The sequence below is a fragment of the Anabrus simplex genome, chromosome 1, assembly GCF_040414725.1.
Source record: "Anabrus simplex isolate iqAnaSimp1 chromosome 1, ASM4041472v1, whole genome shotgun sequence".
NCBI classification, from domain to species: domain Eukaryota; kingdom Metazoa; phylum Arthropoda; class Insecta; order Orthoptera; family Tettigoniidae; genus Anabrus; species Anabrus simplex.
The window spans coordinates 498,292,591-498,316,845 of NC_090265.1; the positions used below are offsets into that span (position 1 = coordinate 498,292,591).

At 39.0% G+C, this 24,255-nt stretch overlaps 1 protein-coding gene across 2 annotated transcripts in view; it reads left to right on the plus strand.

Moving 5' to 3' along the window:
• LOC136857015 (tubulin gamma-2 chain) overlaps positions 1-24,255 on the plus strand; it is a 226,298-nt gene that overhangs the window by 177,146 nt on the left and 24,897 nt on the right. For both annotated transcript variants that reach the window (XM_067135356.2, XM_067135357.2), the window contains 2 exons: positions 9,780-9,962; positions 21,567-21,758. In XM_067135356.2, the coding sequence (XP_066991457.1) occupies positions 9,780-9,962; positions 21,567-21,758 (375 nt within the window). The remainder of the gene's footprint in view (positions 1-9,779; positions 9,963-21,566; positions 21,759-24,255) is intronic.

Below are 24,255 nucleotides of genomic sequence, written 5' to 3' on the forward strand. Positions count from 1 at the left end.
CAGGTTATTTGTGAGTTAACCTGAGAGACAGGAATAACGCCGAAAACTGCATCATATCCTGAAGGATTGCCTGTATATAAAGAACATTTGCAATGCGATGTATTCTGCACTATTTGATCAATTGAAAACAATATGATGCTGCGCAAACCCATTTGAGCAAGAAAGGGAGGCTTTCCCGTGCAGTTTCATGATGTTGGATGAAACATGGGCCCAATTGTTCAAGCCAAAAAATGAAATTCCATTCGAATATGCGGCGTCATTACAGATCTTTGCAAAAATTTGTTGTTCACCAGAACCCCAGCAATGTGACGGTGATTCTGATCTGAGCCTACAAATACAGTATTTCTCTGAATCCAAGATGACCCTGAATACAAGACAACCCTGCTTTTTCCTTCAAAAAATTAAATCAGGCTTAAAAAGTGCTTTGTGAAATCATATGAATGCCTTTCTTGTACAGTACACAGTTTTAGACTATCATTTCACGCCAACGCTGAACATTGGCTTCAGTTATGCCATATTTTCTTGTGTGTGTACAATCATTCTTTATTTCTGCGAGTTTCGTAACCATTAAATTAAAATTGGCATCATAATTTCGAAAATAACCCATTGAAAATTTGCCGGCAATACACAGTACACAGTACAGGCAATACACACGTCTCTACAATACGATGATCTTCTTAAGACGCTGTCTCCGAGTGGAGGTTGGCAATCCACGTAACTAGCTCTGATCTTGACAGCGCAGAATGGAATGCCACTTCTGAAGTACAACAGTGCCATCTTCGAAGGTCTTTCAGCCATGAATTTCTTCTTCTCCCAACAGATCTCCTCCCCTATATCTTTGCTTCGATAATAAGCTGTAATAACTGATACCTCTCACCTCTCATGATATGTCCTAGGTATTGTGTTTTCCTCCATTTTATGGTGAGCAGTAGTTCTTTTTGCTTTTTCATCCGACGAAGGACCTCGGCGTTTGAGATTTTCATTACCCAGGATATCCGCAAGAGACGGCGATACAGGAACATTTCGAAGGCATCAATACGTTTTTCTCCAGAGTCCAGCTGTCTGGAAAATATTCCTGCTGTCTATAAAACTGTTACTTTTACTAAGCATCAGGTACAGCCGGCTGCCATTAGATGCATGTCTTGCTTGCCGGCTGCGGCCGACTTCAGCGGCTAGTGATGTTTATAATGGAGGCACGAACGTTGATGGTCAAAGAGTTTATTGCATCATGGTACGGCCATTCTGCCCTTGCATTTTTCGTGCACGTATCACAATTGAATCTTCGACATCTTTAAAGCGTCCTTGTTGCATCCTGAATGCATTTTTGGTACATTATGCATTTTAAGCTATCTTTGTCTCCATGCTAACGCAGAATATTGGCTTTAGTTATGCCATATTTTTTTGCGGCTTCATTTCTATGTGTTTAAAAACCATGAACTTAAAATTGGCCTCATAATATCGATGAGAACCTGTTGAAAATATGCCAGCAATACCTGTTCCACGTGTCTTTACAACACAACAATGCATTGAAAGATAAAAATTTCATAATGTTCCGTATTGAACTGTGTCACAATTAAATTGAAATAAGAAATAAAATGGTTCAACCTATTCAATACAATTAAATAAGAAATGTAGAGTTTGCATCTTATGTCAGTCAAACAGGTAGGAGCTTCCATACAAGATACTTAGAGCATTTTAACGCCCTGAAATATAACAGATTATCGGCCATGTGACAGCACATGGGTGATACTAACCATAAGTTCACTAATCAGGTGATGCAGGAAATATTAGATTAGGAAATGAAGTCTTAAAGGAAGTGGATGAATATTGTGACTTGGGTAGTAAAATAACTACCAGTGGCAGAAGTAAGGAAGACATAAAATGCAGGCTAGTACAAGTAAGGAAGGCCTTTCTTACGAAAAGAAATTTGCTCATTTCGAACATTGATATAGGAATTAGAAAACTGTTTTTGAAGACTTTCTTCTGAAGCGTGGCATTGTATGAATTGAAACATGGACAATAACTTGCTCAGAAAGAAAGAGATTATAAGCTTTTGAAATGTGGTGTTACAGAAGAATGCTGAAGGTGCGATGGATAGATCGAATCTCAAATGAAGTGATACTGAATCGGATTGGTGAGAGGAGATTGTTGTGGCTAAATTTGACAAGATGAAGAGAGAGAATGATAGGACACATCATAAGACACCCAGGACTTGTGCAGTTGGTTTTAATAATAATAATGTTATTTGCTTTACGTCCCACTAACTACTCTTTTACGGTTTTCGGAGACGCCGAGGTGCCGGAATTTAGTCCCGTAGGAGTTCTTTTACGTGCCAGTAAATCTACTGACACAAGGCTGATGTATTTGAGCACCTTCAAATACCACCAGACTGAGCCAGGATCGAACCTGCCAAGTTGGGGTCAGAAGGCCAGCGCCTCAACCGTCTGAGCCACTCAGCCCAGCACAGTTGGTGTTTGAGGGAGAGGTAGGCCAAAGTATGAATATGACAAGCAGATGTAGGATGCAGCAGTTAAGTAGAAATGAAAAGGTAGGGTGGCATGGAGACTTGCATCAAACCAGTCTATGGATTGATGACTCAAACAACAACAAACAACTTTTTACCCCTAGCAGTTCAATTCAACTGTGGATTTCCTTTAGTAGATAGCACAGATAACTAACAAAGCTTGTCTGGTATTTACAAGGGTGAGTTTGCATTGGATATTTTTACTAATACACTGTAGAGTTGCAGTGAAAAGGAATGACGTTAACAATTTTCCTTGATTCTTTCTTCCCATAATTTGTTTTTCTTCTTAAGAAGTAGTCTCAGCGTTACTCATCTGTCATGCTTTTAGTAGAGTTAGTGGCCAAGGGTGCAGAAACTCCTGCAGTATTATTGTGCTCAGGTCTTTGGGATGATCACTTTTCCCCACACTGTAGAATAGGACTTTTGCAACTTGTGTAACAGTATTTCAGTTAATGTTTGTGCTGTTTTTTGGACTGCCCAGTATTACTGAAAATATTGAGTCTGTTCCCTGTTCCATTTGTATCAGCAGCAAAACAAAACCTGGCTTTAGATACCAGAGATCACCTCTGTCCTTGATTTTGACATTAATATATCTTAGGGCTGGGGATCATCCAAAATTTATATAAATAAATAGAAGGTACTAGTTTAAGATACCACGGCCAAGTAGATCTACACTGCATCAAGTCTGCCGTGGTAGTACTAACATTCAGATCGATGGCCTCCCTCTTACGGTACATACTCTAGAACTAATATGTAAATCTACAGCTCGTATTATGGCTGGAATCATCTGAAATTATCAACTGTTGGTGGATGGCCATGACTGAGAGGCATGTAAGACATGTTCATGATCATTTGATCTTCCCATAGAGAAATGTAACACCATTTTTATTAATGACATTACTAGACATGGACTTCATTACTACTAATTTTATCAAGACATTCTTGATGTGGTGTATAGACTTTCACAACTCTCACAAAATATCCTCCAATATATGTCATTGCAGCACTTGTCATAAAAGTGCATGACACCCCTTCGGTTTCCTGTTCAAATTGTGTTTCGAAATTTCTTGTTTACTCTGGAGTCATTGCTGCTGGTTTATTGGAACGAATCGTTGAGCTGGTATGTCTCCTGGTTGAGTTACATGTTGCCACTCAGTCACTAAAGGCAGTTTCAGGTGCTACATTTTCTGTGAGAGATTCACTTATGAGTTCAGTTGTTACAATTTTATTCAGGACTTTTGTAGCACTTTCAGTATTGTTTGGTCATTGCTACCTCCAAGTTGTCTGATGCAACTAAGTTCTTCATCAGAAGAAAATTTGTTGGTTAGTATAAATGGGAAGCAACTCTTAAATAGGTATTTGACATACAGGATGGCAGATTTTGTCATCAGACAAGATTTTCTGTACTTATGAATTCCGCTGGACATACTGATGCTTTCTCCCAGAGCTCCCGATAGGAAATGTTGTTGTTCTCCAACTATTTGAGTCGTTCATCATCAACAGAAAAGAAATGCATTGCTTCTTCCTTCCGAGAGTGAATATACTTCAAATTGTTCTTCATGCTGAGGTTGGTGAACCATTTAATAACTAGCTTCAAGAACTCTAGAATGCCTTCAGCATCTTGATGTTCTTTTTTTTGTTAGGGGCTTTACGTCGCACCGACACAGATAGGTCTTATGGCGACGATGGGACAGGGAAGGACTAGGAGTGGAAGGAAACGGCCGTGGCCTTAATTAAGGTACAGCCCCAGCATTTGCCTGGCGTGAAAATGGGAAACCACGGAAAACCATCTTCAGGGCTGCCGATAGTGGGATTCGAACCTACTATCTCCCAGATGCAAGCTCACAGCCGTGCGCCTCTACACGCACGGCCAACTCGCCCGGTTTCTTTTATTCTGAACTGAGACCTGTATGGCCTCAAGAACTCACACACTGAAATAACATCTGAAGAGAAAATACCTACAGTTCTGTTCACATGCATCTTCTCAATGATTGTTGGGTAGATATGTTTGTGAGTCAGTCTTCTTACTAGTTTCACTTTCAATGTCCTTCTGTAAGTTGTACAGCTTCCTCATGAACTTACCAGATATGGGGTTCTCATCCTGGAACAAATGCTTTTTCACGTTTAATAATGCATTTTTAAAAATTGTTGATATAGATAGAATAGAAAAGATAGATAAGATAGAAACATTAATAATATTACATTTTCTAATATCCCACTAACTACTTTCAATGGTTTTCGGAGATGCCGAAGTGCTGGAATTTTGTCCCACGTGAGTTCTTTTACATGCCGATAAATGTACCGACACGAGGCTGACGTATTTGAGCATCTTCAAATACTACTGGACTGAGCCAGGATTGAACCTGTCAAGTTGGAATCAGAAGGCCAGCGTCTCAACCGTCTGAGCCACTCAGCCCAGCAAGATAGAAATACAGTAGAAGTTCATTATGGCGAGAATTCAGAATGGTGAAAAATTTACTCACTATAGCGGATTGTCTTTATATCCGGTTTGCCGTAAAAGTCAGGAAAAAAAAAAAAACCACTCACATTAAAATCAGTATGAAAAGGCAATCGGTTTGTTCAAAACTTGCGTTTTTGCAGATGATTTCCATACTGCTGCTTGCTTGTTAGTTGTTTTTAAAATTCCGTCACTACATGAACACGTATGTTCAATTTCACTCTTTAAAAGGCTTCTGTGTTTCCTTATTCAAACAGCATCACCTAACGTAACTTAACTGTATGAGTATCATGAAAATATATTTCAAGGCTTTGTAGAGTAGTGATAACCTTTTCGCTATAACTTTACATGGGAATAGCCTATCCGAAATGTAACCAGATTCGACAAAATATAAACTAGCCTCTGAAATAAATAATGCACTTTGCCGTATCTTGAGGTGTATCACATTCTTACTTAATTTCAGCACATAGCATTAACATTAAGCGGTCATTTACGTTGGCCTTTATTTATGAGTTAACGACTGTTATCTGCTGTGCTATTTACACATTTATTATGAAAACATGTTTTTCTCCCTTGTTTTGAATTTTGCTCACAGTACACCTATCTGGGTATTACTAATCGAATCAGTCATTGCCTTTGAATGTCGACACGAGAGCTCGCTAGTGTATGTAGCGAGAAAAATGTACCGGAGATGATCGTTCGCATTCAGTATAATAACTGGAGTGCATAAATATTGATAACCGAAAAAATAACTTGTGCTTAATCACTCATAATAACGGATGCGTCAGTGTTACGATTCTCTCTGTAACTGAAGGATAATACAGTTTAATATAGGAATTTTCAAGGAACAGAAAAGAACTGTTGTTACAATACAGTTCTTGCTATATGCCTTACTTGCTGTAGCAGAATTCTACTGTACATTGTGTGGACTATCTGAGGGATGTAGTGCAACTGGTAGAAATGTGCAACCTTCAAAAACAAAAGAAAAAGGAACTGAATAGTTTCGCATTTGTGTAATGATTATCTGCCACTTCACATACAACGCTAAGGGCCTGTACTACAACTGTCAGATAAACAGCCAGATACGTAGGCTGCAGTTTTGCAAACTAGAAGTTAAATATTTTCTTGCGTACTACCAGCGGATTTTAACGACGGTATTGTAATGCGGAAGATGTAGTAACATTTTTATTCGGTTGGTAATAAGGTTACTGAAAATATAGTGAAATTTAGCACGGTGGGATACGTGTTCCATGGTGTTTTTGTTTGTTTAGCTCTATTCCTTTTTAAATTGTATTACTAGAATCCAATATCAGACTCTTATTAAGCTATAATGTGGAAGTCCAGGTCAACAGAATTAGGACTGAAATATACACATACGAAGAAATGTTAAAATTATTAACTGTATAACAAAACTGAAACTGTTATAGAAAATAAAAAGACTGAAAATGCAACCTGGACGAAAAAGTTAAGATTCAGGTTATGTATCTTTTTTGTCTAGTACTATTTACGAGGTTGCGCGTTACGACGAAAGTGAAGTTTATATTCGTAATTAATGCCACTGATGCAGCGTGGGATCATTAATTTTATTATTAATTCGATTTATTGTTTGCTCATTGAATAAGTAGTTAGTTTCTTTCTTTTCAATACAATGTGAGAATAGTAACTGGCAAGCATTTATCTGACTTTAGCATAAATAATTTTGTAGCAAGTTGTTATGAAGTAAAAGAAATATAACCTCCTCAACATCCTCATTCGACAGACGAATTGCCATGAACAACGTCGTATACCTTTAGTCCATATGTACGTCGCAGATAGATTTGGAATAGAACCCACGCTTTTGACACGCATTTTAATGATTAGGAAATGTGTACTATCACCTCTAGTACCCTACCGACTACCATTTACAAGATAAAAATAGTGTTAGATTATTGGGACTCGAACCCACGAAAAACTACTTAGCAGCAAACTATGCTGCCCTAACGACCACGGCTACCCATGAAGCTTACGGTTTGCTGCTTGTGTACTAGTCATATACACAGTAGCAACAACTTGCTAGCTTGGGAAATCTTTAAGAATTCTGTGATAGCTGGACAGGAAGCATGACATACTTTATAAATATATACATAAATTACATTGTAACAACTTAATTTCGCACAGCATCATGCAGATGTAGATTCATCTTCATGAGTAGCCATCTTGATTCTTTACAGTAGCGTCTCCGATAAGAGCTAAAGTCCCAGATAAGAGCGTTAACAGCCTCTCCAACTTCGGCATAGCTATACTCGAGAATATTTTCCCAGATTGCACATAAACGAAAGTCGTAGTACGCGGTTTCAACCGAACTTCCAGATGAATGTTCCTAACTGCCAATTAAATTTATACCGCACTTTTATCTGGCTGTCGTGGTACAGGCCCTTTGAGAAGCATTTTTTCCTTTTATCAAAAACTTCAGTAGTAAGTTGATGAAGTACTTTCCAGCCTTTAGGTCCCTAGTAAAGAAAACATACACCACAGGAATTTTAAAATGCAAAGGATGTCCAACATACACAAAGCACAGCAGTTTTGTCACAATCACTTTTTCTAGGCCTAAATCTTCTTGCAGTGTATCCACAGACACAAGTCCCAAGTTCCTGTACTTCATCAGCGATTGCAGTAAATAACATGTGGTTGAATAGCTATCTCATCTATAATAATCCAAATGTATTTATTCTCTCAGTGCATTTTACTTCTTTGTGCAGTCTCTTTACTATTAAGCTTGACACCATTACACCAGTAGTGCTTCCAACATAACGTTTGATGGTGGATCTGGAAGGCAGACTTAACAGTTTGCCACTTTATACTACATAAATCTATTATCTGCTGGTGACATACTCTGCCAGATAATGTAATAACCTGATAGTTATATCACTACACCTGGGCTTTGATTGTAGAAATACTGCTATTCTTGTAGAAACTTTGCTTATAAATTTCCTTCAGTACACTTAAGCCTCAGTTGCATCTAAATTGTTGTCCACCAATTTTTTCTCTAAACTACTGATTTGTTTGTGTTGCTCTTGGTAATGTCTCAGTGCAGATATATTCTGTCTAGTATGTCGAAATGACATGTGCAGTGTTTGTAATGTCCTTTTCTGCAAGTTCACATGTCTCACATGTAGGCCTAGCTTTGTTTGTGTAGACACATATTTCTTGACTAAATCACTACCATTGAGACATTTTTTGGGTGTTAATGGTACAATTGATTTTACAATATATTTTAGTGGAACTGACAGTTTAATTTTCTTACTTGAAAGGTAATCACTGAAGCTGTAGGGCACCGCATCAGGCTTTAACTGCTTTAACTTTAAGTCAGGTTTGTAGTCACATTCGATAAAGTGATTACTGCTCATGATAGATTGGTCATTAAGGTTCCGTAACTTATCCTTGGTATCACCTACACAACAGAATAAGGAAATTACCGTCATCAAAACTGGAGCAATTATACAAAGTAACCTAAGTTTGGTAGTCACGTTCTGCACATATTCCTTGTCTGCATATTGATTTTATCCATAATTTCCTAGTTAGCTTTTGGCAAGAAAATTCATGAAAGCTAATTCCAGGAACTTTATTTCTAGAGCTTTGTTTGAAAAACTGAACACAACAGTACACCACCATAATATAATTGACTTATTAATAATAATAATAATAATAATAATAATAATAATAATATAACTTCATGCTAAGTTCACAAGGGGTTAAGAAAAGTCACCTGAAGTGATCATGTGAAGTTGTATTGCAGTGCCTCTAGCAGCAAACATTTCACAAGGTGGACAACTACCAGTGGCTGTTAAGCAGACCTTTTATTACTTGCAGGCTAAGTTCTAGTGTGCAACTATGATTGTGTTTTGTCCGTTATTGGACATTATAAATTTTCCAGCTGACTCATTCCTGGTTGCCAGCATTTCGCCCCAGTGTGCTAAGTTGGGCTCATCAGTTGGTAAATAGCACACCTACCAAGACGCATGGCTAGTGCATACTGTGGAGGCCACTGCGTAGGCTACTTGGAGCCACCGGCAGTGCCAATGCACTATAAAATTGATGCCTGCCTGGCCATCAGATGATAAAGATGTTGATTCCCATACCAGCTATATTGGTATTATAAATTTACTCATTCGGAACAAATATTTCAGGTTCCCTGTGGGGAATCGACATCTTTATCATATGATGGTGTTATCGTAACACCGTACCCCAAGGTCAATCATGAATGTGCAATATTATTGTTCATTTTTGAGACATTACTTGCAACCAACATTGCAAAAAAATATGGCTACACTTTTTATAGACTCCTCCCATAATTTTCCAGAAAGAGGCTCATGTTGCAATCAGTGGCCGAGTTATACACTCAGTGGGACTGGTAAGTGCTCTAACATCCTCCATACTACTCATACTCTCCATACTTAAGCCCTTGATTTTGATTCCAAAAATGAAGGAACCACTTTGCAGCATCCACTTCTGAACTCTTCCAAGCATTATTCAGGCGGTAGAATGCTGCAACAGGTGTATTATGGCTTCTGCATCACTTTCGGTGGATTTTGCACATTGCTAGTGACTACATCAAGGGTATGTAGAAGTACCACAGAGGTCTCTCTTTTGTATCTGCACAACAAAATAGTTGCCCTATTAAGGTACCAATCCTTGTCTATCTGTAAACAACATTTGAAATTCCCATTCTATATGTATATTTTGCATATTTTTCTGTTTCCAACATGTACTGATGTCATATTCTTTGATTCTAATTTTGAAAGTTGCTCACTCTTGTAGGGTGAAGTGGACCCAACCCAAGTCCACAAGTCTCTACTTAGGATACGAGAACGCAAACTAGCCCATTTTATTCCTTGGGGCCCAGCTAGTATACAGGTGGCACTCTCACGGAAATCGCCCTATATTACGAGTGCACACAGAGTATCAGGACTTATGCTGGCCAACCACACCAACATCTCCTCGGTAAGTCATATAATTCCTTTTTAGTTTATTCATGCCAAGTCTTCCTCATGATGTGACAGAACATTAATGGCACTTGACCAAAATCATTACTTTTGAAAGAGGTTGCTGAGGACGGATATTATTATAAGTTGGAAATAGGTAACTGTTGGATATACTTTCTTTCATTCTGTTGGCTTGACTTGTCGAGTTGTATGTTACCACTGTTTAAGTGTGCTGGCCTTTGGTCACAGGGGTCCTGGGTTTGATTCCCAGTAGGATTGGGAATTTTAACCATCATTGGTTAATTTTTCTGGTGGAGGGCGCAGGCCACCTACAGGCGTCATATAAAAAGGACCTGCATCTGGCGAGCCGAACTTGTCCTCAGACACTCCTGGCACTAAAAGCCATTCGTCATTTCATTTTGTTTATTATTTAAGTAGTTGTTTTTTGTTGAATTCAACTGATGATCGAATGAAATTTCAACACTCCAACTGTACAAAACAAACAAAAGTTGACATAAAATGTAATTGGAAATGGAATGGCAAGTTCCTGTATGTATAATCATATAGAAAACTATATTTTTTTCAGAAATGAAAATTGTGACAATTCACATCTGCACACAGTTTGATTGGGTGGAGATACCTACCATGTTTATTTACACGCACACACACACACACACACACACACACACACCTCTCCCCAATTTTCAACAATTATTTTGGTGGAAAAATAATTTTAAAAAGGACTAGGGAAAAAATTTGCAAAAAAATCTTTCAAGTGACCAAGCAGCAAGTGCAGTATCTTAGTTAACGGTAAAACCCACGCTTCTGCACCACCTGTTCATTAGCCGTTGCCTTGGCTACTCTTTCTCCCTACCATAGATTTCTCAGTGCCCTTCCAACTTCCGAGCTCCATATCTTGGGAGGCTGCGTGTCGTGTTTAATTAGGAAGCATCCAGTACACAAGCAGGAGTGAAAATGACCAAGAGAACAAGTTTTACGACATCCTTGAAGTTGAATGTGTTAGAATATGCTGTAGAAAATGGAGTGAGAGTGGCGAGCTGTAAATACAAAGTGCAGCCACGTATGATTCATTATTGGCATAACCAGAGAGACAAATTAATGGGAAGAATGAAAATATTGAATTCCTTTCGCCTTTAGAAGAAAGGGATTTTTTTGTGTGCGTGCGTGCGTGTGTGTGTGTGTGTGTGTGTGTGTGTGTGTGTGTGTGTGTGTGAGAGAGAGAGAGAGAGAGAGAAAGTTAGTCATTATTAGAACCAGATATTTCATATAGTTGTCACATGACAACATTGCAATGCTGATCAGCTTTGAACTCCACGTGGCACTTAGTCATGTGACCAGTCAGTTGTGATAATGCTGGAGAGGATTGATACAAAACTGTTTGAATGTGGCTAATATCACTTTTTGCTTATATAAAGTATAGATTTAAGTAACTATTTTGTGTATTGATTTAAATCCGCTAGATGTTCCTACTTGCTACTTTTAAATCACACCAACCTAACCTACATTGTGTGAAATGTATTATAACCTTCCCTATTTTTGAAGTTGAAAATGAGGGGGGAAAAGCAGGTGTTATTCGCAAATAAATATGGTAAATCTTGTTGGACCTTGGACACAGCACTGTTACAAGGAGTTTACCCGCCTTGAAGGACGCCTCGTCTCAAATGAATCATGGACTTCTAAACTTGCCAGTCATGAACACTACTAGACAGGAAAGCAAGCAAGCAAGCAAGCAAGCAAGCAAGCAAGCAAATGTTCCAGGAACTTCATTTGTTTGACCACAGGCTTGGCAGATCACTTTCGAGACATTGTAGACCACTTGCAGTATTCTTTGGTATTAATGAAACTCTGCTGGATTTGACCTGAGACTGAATAAGACAGTGTCAATGGTGGGGGTGTTTCTTGTTCTACCTAGAAACCCAGCATATTTAACCCTTTAGACTCGTATGTCGGATATGTTCCGTCACACTTATTCAAATAATAGAGCATGTAAACGGCATCATTTAAGCTTTCAGCAACTCTTGGACAGTATCACTTATATAAAGTACCTGTTTACAGTCTGTGGAAGTTTTTTTTTCAGTCTAGATGAGAGGCCACTGAATGGAGAGTCACACTTCATCAAGGCACACATTTGAAATATTACAAAGGACTCTGCTAAGTGCAGTAATAGACAGAACAAAGGAAAGTGATGAGAAACCTACTTGTTCTTGAAAATCTTTGCAATGAAACTAGACCTTCATCAAGATGTTTGCTTCGAGACGTGCTATACAGAGGATAAAAGTAAACAATGAAAGCATACCTGCAAAATCTTCACTTCTAGATTTATGTAATCATATAAAGGACTTAATTTCAGTTTTAGTCGTAAGAATGGATATCACTGCACCCTTACTTTTCCAGAAAAAGAAATACAAGTAGAGTTGTGTAACCAGAACAAGAAAGGTGCTTCCCCGAAGACTGCAACCCACTCCAGCATTGTGAAGCAATCGGGTGTTCCTGGACAGTGGCAAAATTGCCGACTAATCCTTTCAAAACGGAATCATCATATATCCCTGCTCAGTTTACAGAATATAAGATGCTATTTGAAGACGATTACCGAGAGAGGCAACATTGGTCACTGGGAAGAAACTAATCACATTGCTGACAGCATCAAAAAGGGGTTCTTGGATTAAAACTATAGAACAACTTGATCAAACTAGAAACAGTTACAAAGCGTGGAGACTACTGAGGCATCTCAATAATGACCCAGCCAGATCCACTACACATTCCAACACATCACTGCAAACCAGGTAGCTAACGGGCTGCTCATGAATGGGAAAGTCGGTCACAAAGTTAAAGTATCTAAAATTCTTCATGAATTCCAGAAGAAGAGGAATGACCTTACTATCCCATTCAAGTTAACAGTACTAAACAAGGCTATCAAGGAGAGGTGTTTGGATGACATCCAAATGGAGCAAATTAAGAATTTTGGTTCATCAACAAGAGAATGGATCTTGCAGCTTTTCAGTGAGCAAATGCCAGGTACCAAAAGTGTAGATTGATAGCTCTTCTGAAACATGGCAAGGAAACAAAACCATTCCAAGAACTACAGGCTCGTTAGTCTTCTTAGCCACCTTAGTAAACTGTTTGAGCATATTATTCTGAATCCTGCCTGTGATTGACCCTCTACTCATAACCGAGCAAGCAGGTGTACGGCCTAATGCTTCACAGGCCAACTTTTGAATCTCGCTCAGTTCATAGATTTGAAACTCGTCAGGTGACAGAGGAGGTCTTTGTGGATCTAACAGCAGCATATGACACTGTCCATCACAGGTTACTCCATGTTAAGTTGTTAATTCTAATAGAGAACTCCCATCTTACTAGGCTTATCATCACTCTCCTTAAAAACTGCAGGTTTTTTGTTGACTAGCCATTGGCCCCAAACACATGAAGCATCATATATGCAGATGATCTAACCCCGAGTGCACAAAACTTGAGCTTTGAATCCGTGGAGAGAAATCTGACGAATGCCGTTAGAAATCTGTCAAGTTACTACAGTCGGAACCAACTCAGACCCAATCCTTCTAAGACACAAGTATGTGCTTTCCATTTCAGGAACGGTGTAGCTCATCGTGAGTTACATCCAGTTGCAGCACTGTCACATCCCAAAATACCTGGGAGTGATCCTTGATATAGCTCTTACATTCAAACCCAAAGATGAAAATCTCCACATGAAACAGTGTTATTCGCAGGTTCACAATGGTGCTCTCATCCTCGAATAATCTGCACTTCAGCAATGGCACTGTGTTTTTCTGCTGCTGAATATGCTTCCCCTGTACGGTACTGTTCATTTCATGCCAGACAAGTAGATATTGTCCACAATGAAACCTGCAGGCTGATTACAGGTTGCTTAAAGCCTACTCCAACAGATAAGCTGCATTACCTGGCTGGAATAGCTCCACCCTGCGTACGTATAGAAGTAGCTGTCAACAAGGAGAGGCTTAAAGTAAAACAGAACAGCGCCCCCCCATGGACATAGTCTTACTCAGCAGCGGCTGATATTGGGAAAAAGCTTCCTAAGGATATCGGAGGTGCTTACCATCTTGCCAGAGAAGGCAAGGCTGGAACCGTGGAAGAAAAAGACCCTTCACCTCCGCCAGCAGCTGAACAGTTACCAGTTGGACATAATGAAAGCTGGGTGGTGTGGAATTCGCTACACTCAGGAGTGGGAAGATCCAGGGATAACTTGAAGAAATCAGGGTTCAGTACAAATGATACAAGGTGTCAGTGTGGACAGGAACAAGCCACGAGCCACATGCTTCAATGCCCTCTGTGTCCAAATATTGCACAGACGATGGATGATCTCCTACAAGCCACTCCAAATGCATTGGACATTGTAAAATACTGGACATGTGTAATATGAAGATCTCACAAGTGTTTTCTTCAAACTGGCTTGTATATTAACGGTAAATTTGCCAGGCTTAGTGGCTCAGCTTGGCAGGTTCAGTCCTGGCTCAGTCTGGTGGTATTTGAAGGTGCTCAAATACATCAGTCTCATGTCAGTAGATTTACTGACACAAAAAAGAACTCCTGCAGGACAAAATTCCGGCACTTTGGTGTCTGAAAACTGTAAAAGTAGTTAGTGGGACGTAGAGCCAATAACATTTTTTTATTCATTATGCCCAACTAAGGAGCGTATGTGAACTTATTTAGCACAACGTTTCTTCTTGCCTTCCCCAAATCTCTTCATCCTTTCGCTATGCTTCTTTTTGCGTATTCTGTCCATCCTGTTGCTTGTCTTTTAGGTTGGTCACAAATTTGTGTTTGTTTATGAGATTTCTTTTTTTTTTTTTTTTTTTCTTCTGAAGATCGTTTATTTCTGTAAGCCAGTTGTGATTTTTTTTTTAGAGATACTGCGAGATTTAGTATTTTCTTTGTTAGCCTATTGTTATCCATCCGGATCAGGTGACTATAGAATTTTAATTTTCCTTTTCTAATGGTTTCTATGATTTTTTTTCTATTATTTCATAGATTTCCTGTGATTTCCTTTTCATCCAAATACCATTTTCGCATTTAGGTCCTAGAATTTTCCTGAGAATTTTCCTCTCCTGTTTTTTTATGTTTTTTTATTTGTGATCTGCCAGCAATTATCAGAGTTTCTGATGTATGAAGGGCTTCTGGTTTGACAACTGTGTTGTAGTGTCGTAATTTTTGTGTTTTGGGATATAGATTTTTTGTTGTATCTGCTCCAGACAATTTTTTATGCTTTTTGCAATTTTGTAATTCTTTCATTGTTTGCTCGCTGATTTATCCTCTTTGGTTGTAAAATTTCGCCTAAGTATTCGAATTTATCTACTTGGGAGATTTTCCCCATATCTAGTGATTAGAGGATGGTTGTTAAATTATGATTTTGTACCTTCCATATACTTTGTCTTTTCATATGAAATTTGTAGGCCTGTTCTTGCCGCTATTTCAGGAAGTTTTTCTGTGGACTGGAGTGCTTCTTGTTTGTTGTTGGAGAGGATTGCTAAGTCATCTGCAAAAGGTTTCGTTTTTCCATTCTCAAACCACTTTTTCCAGAACTAGATTGAACAGTAGTGGTGATAATCCATTGCCTTGTCTGACCTTTGTTGTAATTTTGAATGGCTCTGAAATTTCTCGTAAGATTTAACTTTCGCTGTTGTGCCTGTTAGAGTTTGCTTGATCGATTCCCTTGTTTTTCTGTCGACTTGAAATTCCTCAAATATGTTAAATAGAGTCTGTCGGTCTATTGAATCATAAGCTTTCTTGAAGTCAACAAAGGTTTGTTTGTTTTTTTGTTTTATGAATTTGTAAAATAGTTTTTAGGTTTAAAATCTGTTCTGGGCATGATCTTCCTTTTCAAAACCCTGCCTGATATTCTCCAGTGAGTTGGTCGGTTTGTTTTTCTAATCTATTCAATAGGGCTTTATGACGTGTGGCCTCCAGAGAGGCCTTATACAGATCTTTCAGTTTCATGCCCTTTGGTGAACTGCATGTTTATGAAGACAAGGTCTTATCTAGGATGAAAACTAATGTTAAAGATGGCACGAACACCCAGTCCCCAAACCAGAGGAAATAACCAATAAAAATTGAAATCCCTGACCCAGCTGGGAATTGAACTTTGGACTTCTTGGTCAGTTTACTAACCAGTTACAATACAATACAATGAAACTCTCTTTATTTCTTTAAAGTTGGGTCTTGACCTTCCCTTACCACCTTTAAAGGTACAAACCTGTTTTCACATGCCTCAACAATTGCTTTAAACCCATCCCAGAGTATATGTTTACTTTTTTCTTTACCATTTTCCACCGATCATAGTTTTTATGAACTCCCTCATGCCTGCTTTATCAGCCATATGGTACTGCCTAATAGTCCTACTTTTAAGACCTTCCTTTCTATCACATTTATTTTTAACTACCACAAAAACAGCTTCATGATCACCAATACCATCTATTACTTCATTTTCTTTATAGAGCTCATCTGGTTTGGTTTTACCAGCACAACGTCCAGGATATTCTTCCCTCTAGTTGGTTTCATCACTTTCTGAATCAGCTGTCCTTCCCATATTATCTTATTTGCCCTTTGTTAGTCATGCTTCCTGTCATTCACATTACCTTCCCAATTGACATTTGGTAAATTCAGATCTCCCGTTACAGTCACATTCCTTTCCATGTTGTTTCCCACATAGCTGATTATCTAATCAAATAATTCTGAATCAGCGTTAGCGCTACCCTTTCCCGGTCTATACGCTCCAAAGACATCAAGTTGCCAATTATCTTTAGAAATGAGCCTTACAACTAGAATTTCATATTTGTCATCTTTAACTTTTTCGTAGCCTACAAATTCTTCCTTCACCAGAATGAATACTCTCCCTCCCACCATTCCTATCCTGTCCCTACGATACACACACTAGTACAATTTACGAACTTCATCGTGTAGATCCGTATTGATACAGTTAAAAGTAAGAAACAATGTTAGGGTGGACCAAAACCTAACGCTGTTTCTTGGTACACACTCCAGTTCTGTGAGAAAATTTCTGCATCCATTATATCATTTCTCAGCCATGATTCAACTCCTATTATAATATCTGGTAAGTATATATCTATTAAATTAATTCTATTCCTTTCTTTACAATACTTCCACTGTTCAACACTAACATTTTTATGTCATCCCTGCTTGACTTCCAGATCCCTGTATCTTGATCACCGCTCCCTAGACCACCCAGTTTTCCTGAATGTACCTCCCTATAACACTTCCAAACAAATTTCCTAACTTATACGTACCGCTGCGGTATAAGTGAAGGCCATCTCAGCGCAGATCCATATCTTCTACCCACCCATTAGGATCTAGAAATCTCAATCCCAGTTTCCCACATATCCCCTCATTATGCCAAGGGCCGTAGCCGTGTTGAAACACCGGATCCCGTGAGATCTCCGAAGTTAAGCAACATTGGGCATGGTCAAGATTTGGATGGGTTACCACACGCTATTGGTGGGGGGTAAGGGGATGGAGGAGCGGAAAGGAACTGGCCACCCTACCGTACGTAAACTCCGGCTCAGGCACACCTCTGCGGAGGTTCGGACCTACCTTCGGGCAGAATACACCCTTAACTTACCTTACCTTACCTTACCCTCCATAGTCTCATTTAAATACCCAATCACCCTCCAGTCAGTATACTTCCTACATAGTATTCCACTGATAACAATCTCCGCTTCCTTAAACCTCACCCGTGCTGCATTTACCAGATCCCACACATCCCCAACTATGTTGGTACTTATACCTGCTTGCCTTATGTTGTTGGTGCCAATGTGAAACACTACCACTTTCTCCTTCCCCTTCTTCTTTTCTACTGTCCTCAGTATCTGCGTCAACCTGATTCCTGTATAACACACTACCCTGCTTCCCTTTCCTCCACACACTTTCCCCGCATGTCTAAGAATGGAATCCCCTATGACCAGAGCCTGAACCCTACCCACCTCATTTGATACCTTCTCCTCCTGGTCAGCCCTGTCTTCTGAATACTGAAAGAATACACAAGAATTATGGTACGCAATTCTAAACTGCAGTTAACCCTATCCTAATCACAAGAGAATTCTAGTGAGAGCATTTCTTCAGATACCTCTACTATACTACACAAATATTTTACAATAATAGAGTAAGTACGCTAATTTTTAATAAGATATTGCTCTTATACTACAGTACACTTGAATTAGAAATTGAACATCTAGCACAGGAATTCAGAAAAAAGAAACTGGCTCTAAAAAGACTAATCCAGGAAGAAAAGGAAAAGTGTTGGGATGACTTTACTACAAGGATAGAGGAAGACTGTCAAGGAAGTAGGAAACTACTGTACCAAATAGTAAATAGTAAAAGAAATGAATATATAAACGTCCTTGCACTGGAAACAGATGATAGTAGCTTAATACGAACAGAGGAAGGGATCAGGGATGAAATGAAGAAGTACTTCAACATGCTGTTAAATGGTGATGGGGGCAACACCACCACCAATGATTGTAGTGTAGATGAAGTCAAAAACAATAAATACCCATTAACATGGCTTGAGGTAGAAACAGCACTAAAGAGCATGCAAAATGGGAAGTCCCCAGGCTTTGATGATCTCAGCTCAGACATGATAAAGGCAGCTGGAATACCAGGCTTGAATTGGCTATATAGAGTGTTATCAGTGATTTGGGAAAGAAACAAAATCCCAGAAGATTGGAGTAAAGGAGTCATCATCCCACTGTTCAAAAAGGACAACTGACGGAAATGTGGAAATTACAGAGGCATCATGCTGTTGTCACACACACTGAAACTGCTGGAAAAGATCATAGAAATGACACTTAGGAAGATAGTGAAACCTTTGCTTGAGGAAGAACAACACGGGTTCAGGAAAGGTCAAAGTACTGTGGATCTGATCTTTGCAGTAAAAATGCTGACAGAAAAGTACTGGGAATACGGAAGAAATCTTGTGATTGCATTTGTGGACATTGAAAAAGCACATGATAGTGTTCCTCGAAACAAGATATGGGAATGTCTGGAAGACCTAAAGGTGCCAAAGTACTTAATTGACAAAGTGCTACAGCTGTGTCCAGATAGGCCAATCAAAATGGTTTGAAACAAAGAGAGATGTTCAACAAAGATGTGTCCTATCACCACTCCTGTTCGTAATAGTAATGGACAAGGTTATAAAATCTAGCAAGAAAATGGACAGTTATCCAAACGCCCTGGTATTTGCTGATGATGTGCTTTTATGGGGAGAGACAGAAGCTGAAGTTCAGAAGAAACTTAATAAATGGAACTATACATTCAAAAATTTTGGACTGAAGATGAGCAAAACAAAGACAGTGGAAATGACTATCAATAAGGAAGGAACAAGCTCAAATATATTTCTGGAAGGAGTAATAATCGAATCAGCTTCCCACTTCTATGTACCTCAGAAGCACAATCTCGAAAGACAACACTGTTAGGCAGGAAATACTCAGCAGGACACAGAAAGCATCATACTTCTACAACCAGGCGAGTTGGCCGTGCGGTTAGGGGCGCGCAGCTGTGAGCTTGCATCCGGAAGATAGTGGGTTCGAATCCCACTGTCGGCAGCCCTGAAAATGGTTTTCCGTTATTTTCCATTTACACACCAGACAAATGCTGGGGCTGTACTTTAATTGAGGCCACGGCCGCTTCCTTCCAACTCCTAGACCTTTCCTATCCCATCGTTGCCGTAAGACGTTGCCGTGTCGGTGCGATGTAAAGCCGCTAGCAGGGGAAAAAAACTTCTACAGTCAAGTCAGAAATCTTCTCTGAAACTGCAAAATACCACAAAAAGAAAAAACAATCATGTACCACACTTACTTTGTACCAATCCTCACGTACGCTTTAGAGACATGTACCCTACTAAACAAAGACTTCAGTAAAATCCAAGCAAGTGAAATTAGATTCGAACCAAACTACCAGAAAGGACAAGGTCAGAAATGAAGTGAATATGAAAGTAGCTGGTATTGAGGTTCCTATTACCAGTGTCAAAGAAACGCAGACTTCAATGGTATGGGCACATAATGAAAATGAACAGGGAAAGACCTGCCAGCAAATATTTTGACCTTAATCTCATAGGAAGAAGACCACAGGGAAGACCAAGAAAATGCTGGATAGAGACTGTAAGATCAGATATGGAGGAGAGAGAACACAACTGGGAGGATGTACTGGAACAGAAGATGTATGAAGACAGAAGCAGATGGTGAGCGCTTGTACACCACATCCGGGAAACTGGAGTTGGGAAATGATGACGGTAATAATGATGACTACAGTACACTACAATAATTTTAAACTATAATGAGACATATCCTAATTACAGTATGTTACTACTAAGCACAAACAGAAATTGAAATTACAAGTTTGAAATTTGTAAGAACCACACAAAGATTACCAACAAAGCTAAATGTGTAGACAGATTATTATTATTAGTACTATTTTATCTTACTAGGCTCGAATAGATACACATTAAAGATACACACTAATATAGCAGGCAAGATAGGTACTATCTAAATATACCGTATCTACACTACAATTCTCAACTGAAATGTTGTTTTATGATTTTTACAATAGTGCAAGTATAATTCTCATAAAAGGGTAGCCTACTAACATCATGGTGTGCCATAGTCTATTTTAGATGCAATAAAACCTATATATTGGAAATTGGCTCATGCAGACCTTGTAAGAAAATGTTTGCATGGTCAAACCTAGAACTCGAATGAGTCATTTAACAATGTCATATGGGCAAAAATACCCAATAATGTGTTGGTATAATATGGTGGTTAAGTGTTTGTGTTCTCTCAGTGTTTCCTATGTTAAAGGAAAGAACACTTTTCAGTACCCTCATCTTTAGGATATTATACCAACAAACTCATTATGAATAGTAGTGGTGACAGCACACTTACTTGTCATCCAGTTTCATTCCAGCACCACTCTGTCCTCCCCACATTGTCTAGAAATTGCAGCAAGGATTTTTGTACATTGCACATATTCTATCATTTGTTTCCAAATCCGTTCTGTTGTGTTACTTTCCATACCTGCTCTGGGTACACTATTGTAAGCCTTTTCTGATTCAAGGAATGTCATCACTGTATCTCTTCCATATTCCCAGTGTTCTCCGTTAACTATCTCCTACTGAAGATGGGGTCAAATGTTGATCTTACATTTCAAAATCCATATTGCTCTTCTTGTAATTATCCTTTCACCAGTCTTCCCATTCTGTTTTCTAGTACCCTTTCAGATATTTTTGCTGTTGATTCCTCAATAATTATCACATATTCTTGTTCCCCCTTTTTTTTTTAACCCCTAGCGTGCCAAGGAGCATGATCGTGTTCCTTCCTACTCGCGCTAAAATTGCCAGGAGCGCAATTGCTCTCTTCTTTATTCAGCCTTGCTTTACTCCAGTCATTTGGTACTGTTTTTTCTTTCCAAATCTAAATATTCTATACAACTATTGTAGACCAATAGTAGTCCTGCTGCTGTTGTCATTTCCAGTTTTGTTTTTTTCCTCAGGGTGAAGTGTAAGTGTGAGATAATTTTGTTTCACATTATTTTCAGTGAAGTAATGCAAGTTATTTTTCAGCTTTTTGATCGAGCACTTCAACAGTACGACAAGCTGCGGAAGCGCGAGGCATTCTTGGAGCAGTTTCGCAAGGAGCCCATGTTTAAGGATACTTTGGAGGAACTAGATCATTCACGACAAGTAGTCCAGGAACTGGTTGAAGAATATCAGGCTGCAACACGCCCTGATTATTTATCATGGGGTAACCAGCAGGTAATGGTTTCATGTATATTCTTTTAAATACTTTCAGGTAGATTGACTGGGCGAGTTGGCCATGCGGTTAGGGGCGCGTGGCTATGAGCTTGCATCCAGGAGATAGTGGGTTCGAATCCCACTGTCAGCAGCTGTGAAGATGGTTTTCCGTGGTTTCCCATTTCCACACCAGGCAAATGCTGCGGCTATACATTAATTAAGGCCACGGCTGCTTCCTTCCAACTCTTAGGCCTTTCCTATCCCATCGTCGCTGTAAGACCTATCTGTGTTGGTGCGCATAAAGCCACTAGCAAAAAAAAAAGTTTTTGTAGATTGATACCAGAAAATGATTTGTTAAGCAGTGATAATTTTCTGTATAGTTCAAATACACAGTATACGTGAACAGTTCTCGCTTTTGCGAGTAAAACCATTTTATAATATGATATAATGTATTTAGAAAATTACAAACTGGTGTCACTGGACAGTAGTGTTGCAATTATTGGTGTTAATTTCTGGAAAATGTGACCTTTGAGGGATTATCACTGGTAATAACTGCTGTCTTTAAAATTACAACAGTGAAAGCAGGCTCACCTTGCTCACCATTACCAAAAAGGACCAGACCACCTAAGAGCAATCAAGACTGTATTCCGACATGAATATTAACCACAAAGAATTTGTTCCAACATATGAGCAATTCATTCTTTTTCTGAGAAGTATTGTGGTAATTGCAATAATGAGACATCTGAAGACTTACGTTGTAAACTTCTCACATAGCAGTTTTTTACTGCCATTCCTCATCTGTCTTGTTCCTGATTTGGCTCATTGCAACTTGAAAAGATGAAGGCCTTTGTTTTGAAATTATCAAGGAGTTAAAAGCAGAATTAATGGTGGTGTTGGACACTCAAACAGTGTACGACTTGCATACAAAAAGGAATTGCAGTAACCGTTGTGGCTGGGTACAATAGTAATTACTTATTAGGCGAGACTGTTCCCTAGAACCTGTAGGTACTTACATAAGTCTTATAGTTCGAGTCTAGAAAATTTGTATATTACGTGTGCATAGTGTATGACTCTCTTCATATTCAGCAGACACACTACACTACCAACCACCGCAGGAACACGCAATAGTGATTACATCCCTCCATATAGGGTTGGCATCCGGCCATAAAACAGGGCCAAATCCACATGTGCAACACAGCTCGCACCCGTGACCCCACAGGCGTGGGGGGGAAGCGGTAGAAAAAGAAGATAGTGTATGACATATTTTTATTTACAAACATATGTGATAAATGCCAGTGGGAGCTGGGCAAGGGAAATAGATGATGATGATGATGATGATGATGATGATGATGATGATGATGATGATGATGATGATGATGATGTGTTATACAACAATGGACATCACATTATCCTTACTTGATTCTTTTCTTTTTCCTGACTCTGCACAGGAACAGAATCTTGTTAGATTCTGGCCATTGTATTCATAAGTGGGAGACTGACAATAGTGTGAGAATGGTAACTGGTGTCTGTAATGAAAAGATAAGTTCAGTTCAGAATTAATTAAATGAAGTTGGATCTACAGATCTGATTAAAGAATTTAGTCGTTTGATTTGAATAGGTGAGGTTTGATAACCGTGGAAACAGATTAATTCAGCCATAGAAGTTAAGATGGAAATGATAGGTGAATATCAAGCTCAAGAAAATGCCAGAGATAAAGACCTGGTTGCTAGGAGAAGATGGGAAGAAAGAAGAATACTAAAGGAAAATCTCAGCCAAATAACCAAAGAATGAAAAAAGAGGAGTAGAAGAAGAGTGACTGTCATTCAAGAAAACCCAAGTTTCAGAAGCCGAATCAGTACGTGGAAAGACAAGAGAATTATGCAGGGAGAAAGAAACACCATGGTGGAATGAGAGGTGGAAAACTGCTGTAAAAGAAAGAAATGCAGTAAACAAGAGGCTACATAACAAAAAACAGAAATCGGTTCACCAAGAAGATGAAATTCAGTACCTGACACAGGAGTATTGGAACAAAAAAAACTATTTGTGAAGCGACTGATTAAAGAGAGAAGGAAAAGTGTTGGGGCAAGTTCACTACTGGGCTACTGCATAAGTAATAGAAAGTTGCTTCATAAAGTAGTCAGGAATAGAAGAAGTGAGCCTGGCAATAACCTTGCACTGGGAACTTGGTGAAGACAGATCAAGGCATCAGAGAGGAAACAAAAAGCTAAAGCAATACTTTATTAAATGGAGAAAATATTTGAAATGATACCATTGAAGACTGCAGTTTAAGTGCAAATGATGAAGCACAACACCAGCTAACATGGCTAGAAGTTGAGTCTGAGTTGAACATGAGAAATGTTGAGTCCCCAGGATTTGATGACCTCACTGCTAACATGAAAAAGGCAGCTGGAGCACAAGGCATCCAGTGGTTGTATAGAGTAATCTTTGTCATCTGGAAAGAGAACAGGATACCACGGGACTGGATGAAATGTATTATCTACCTGTATGGGTATAAAAA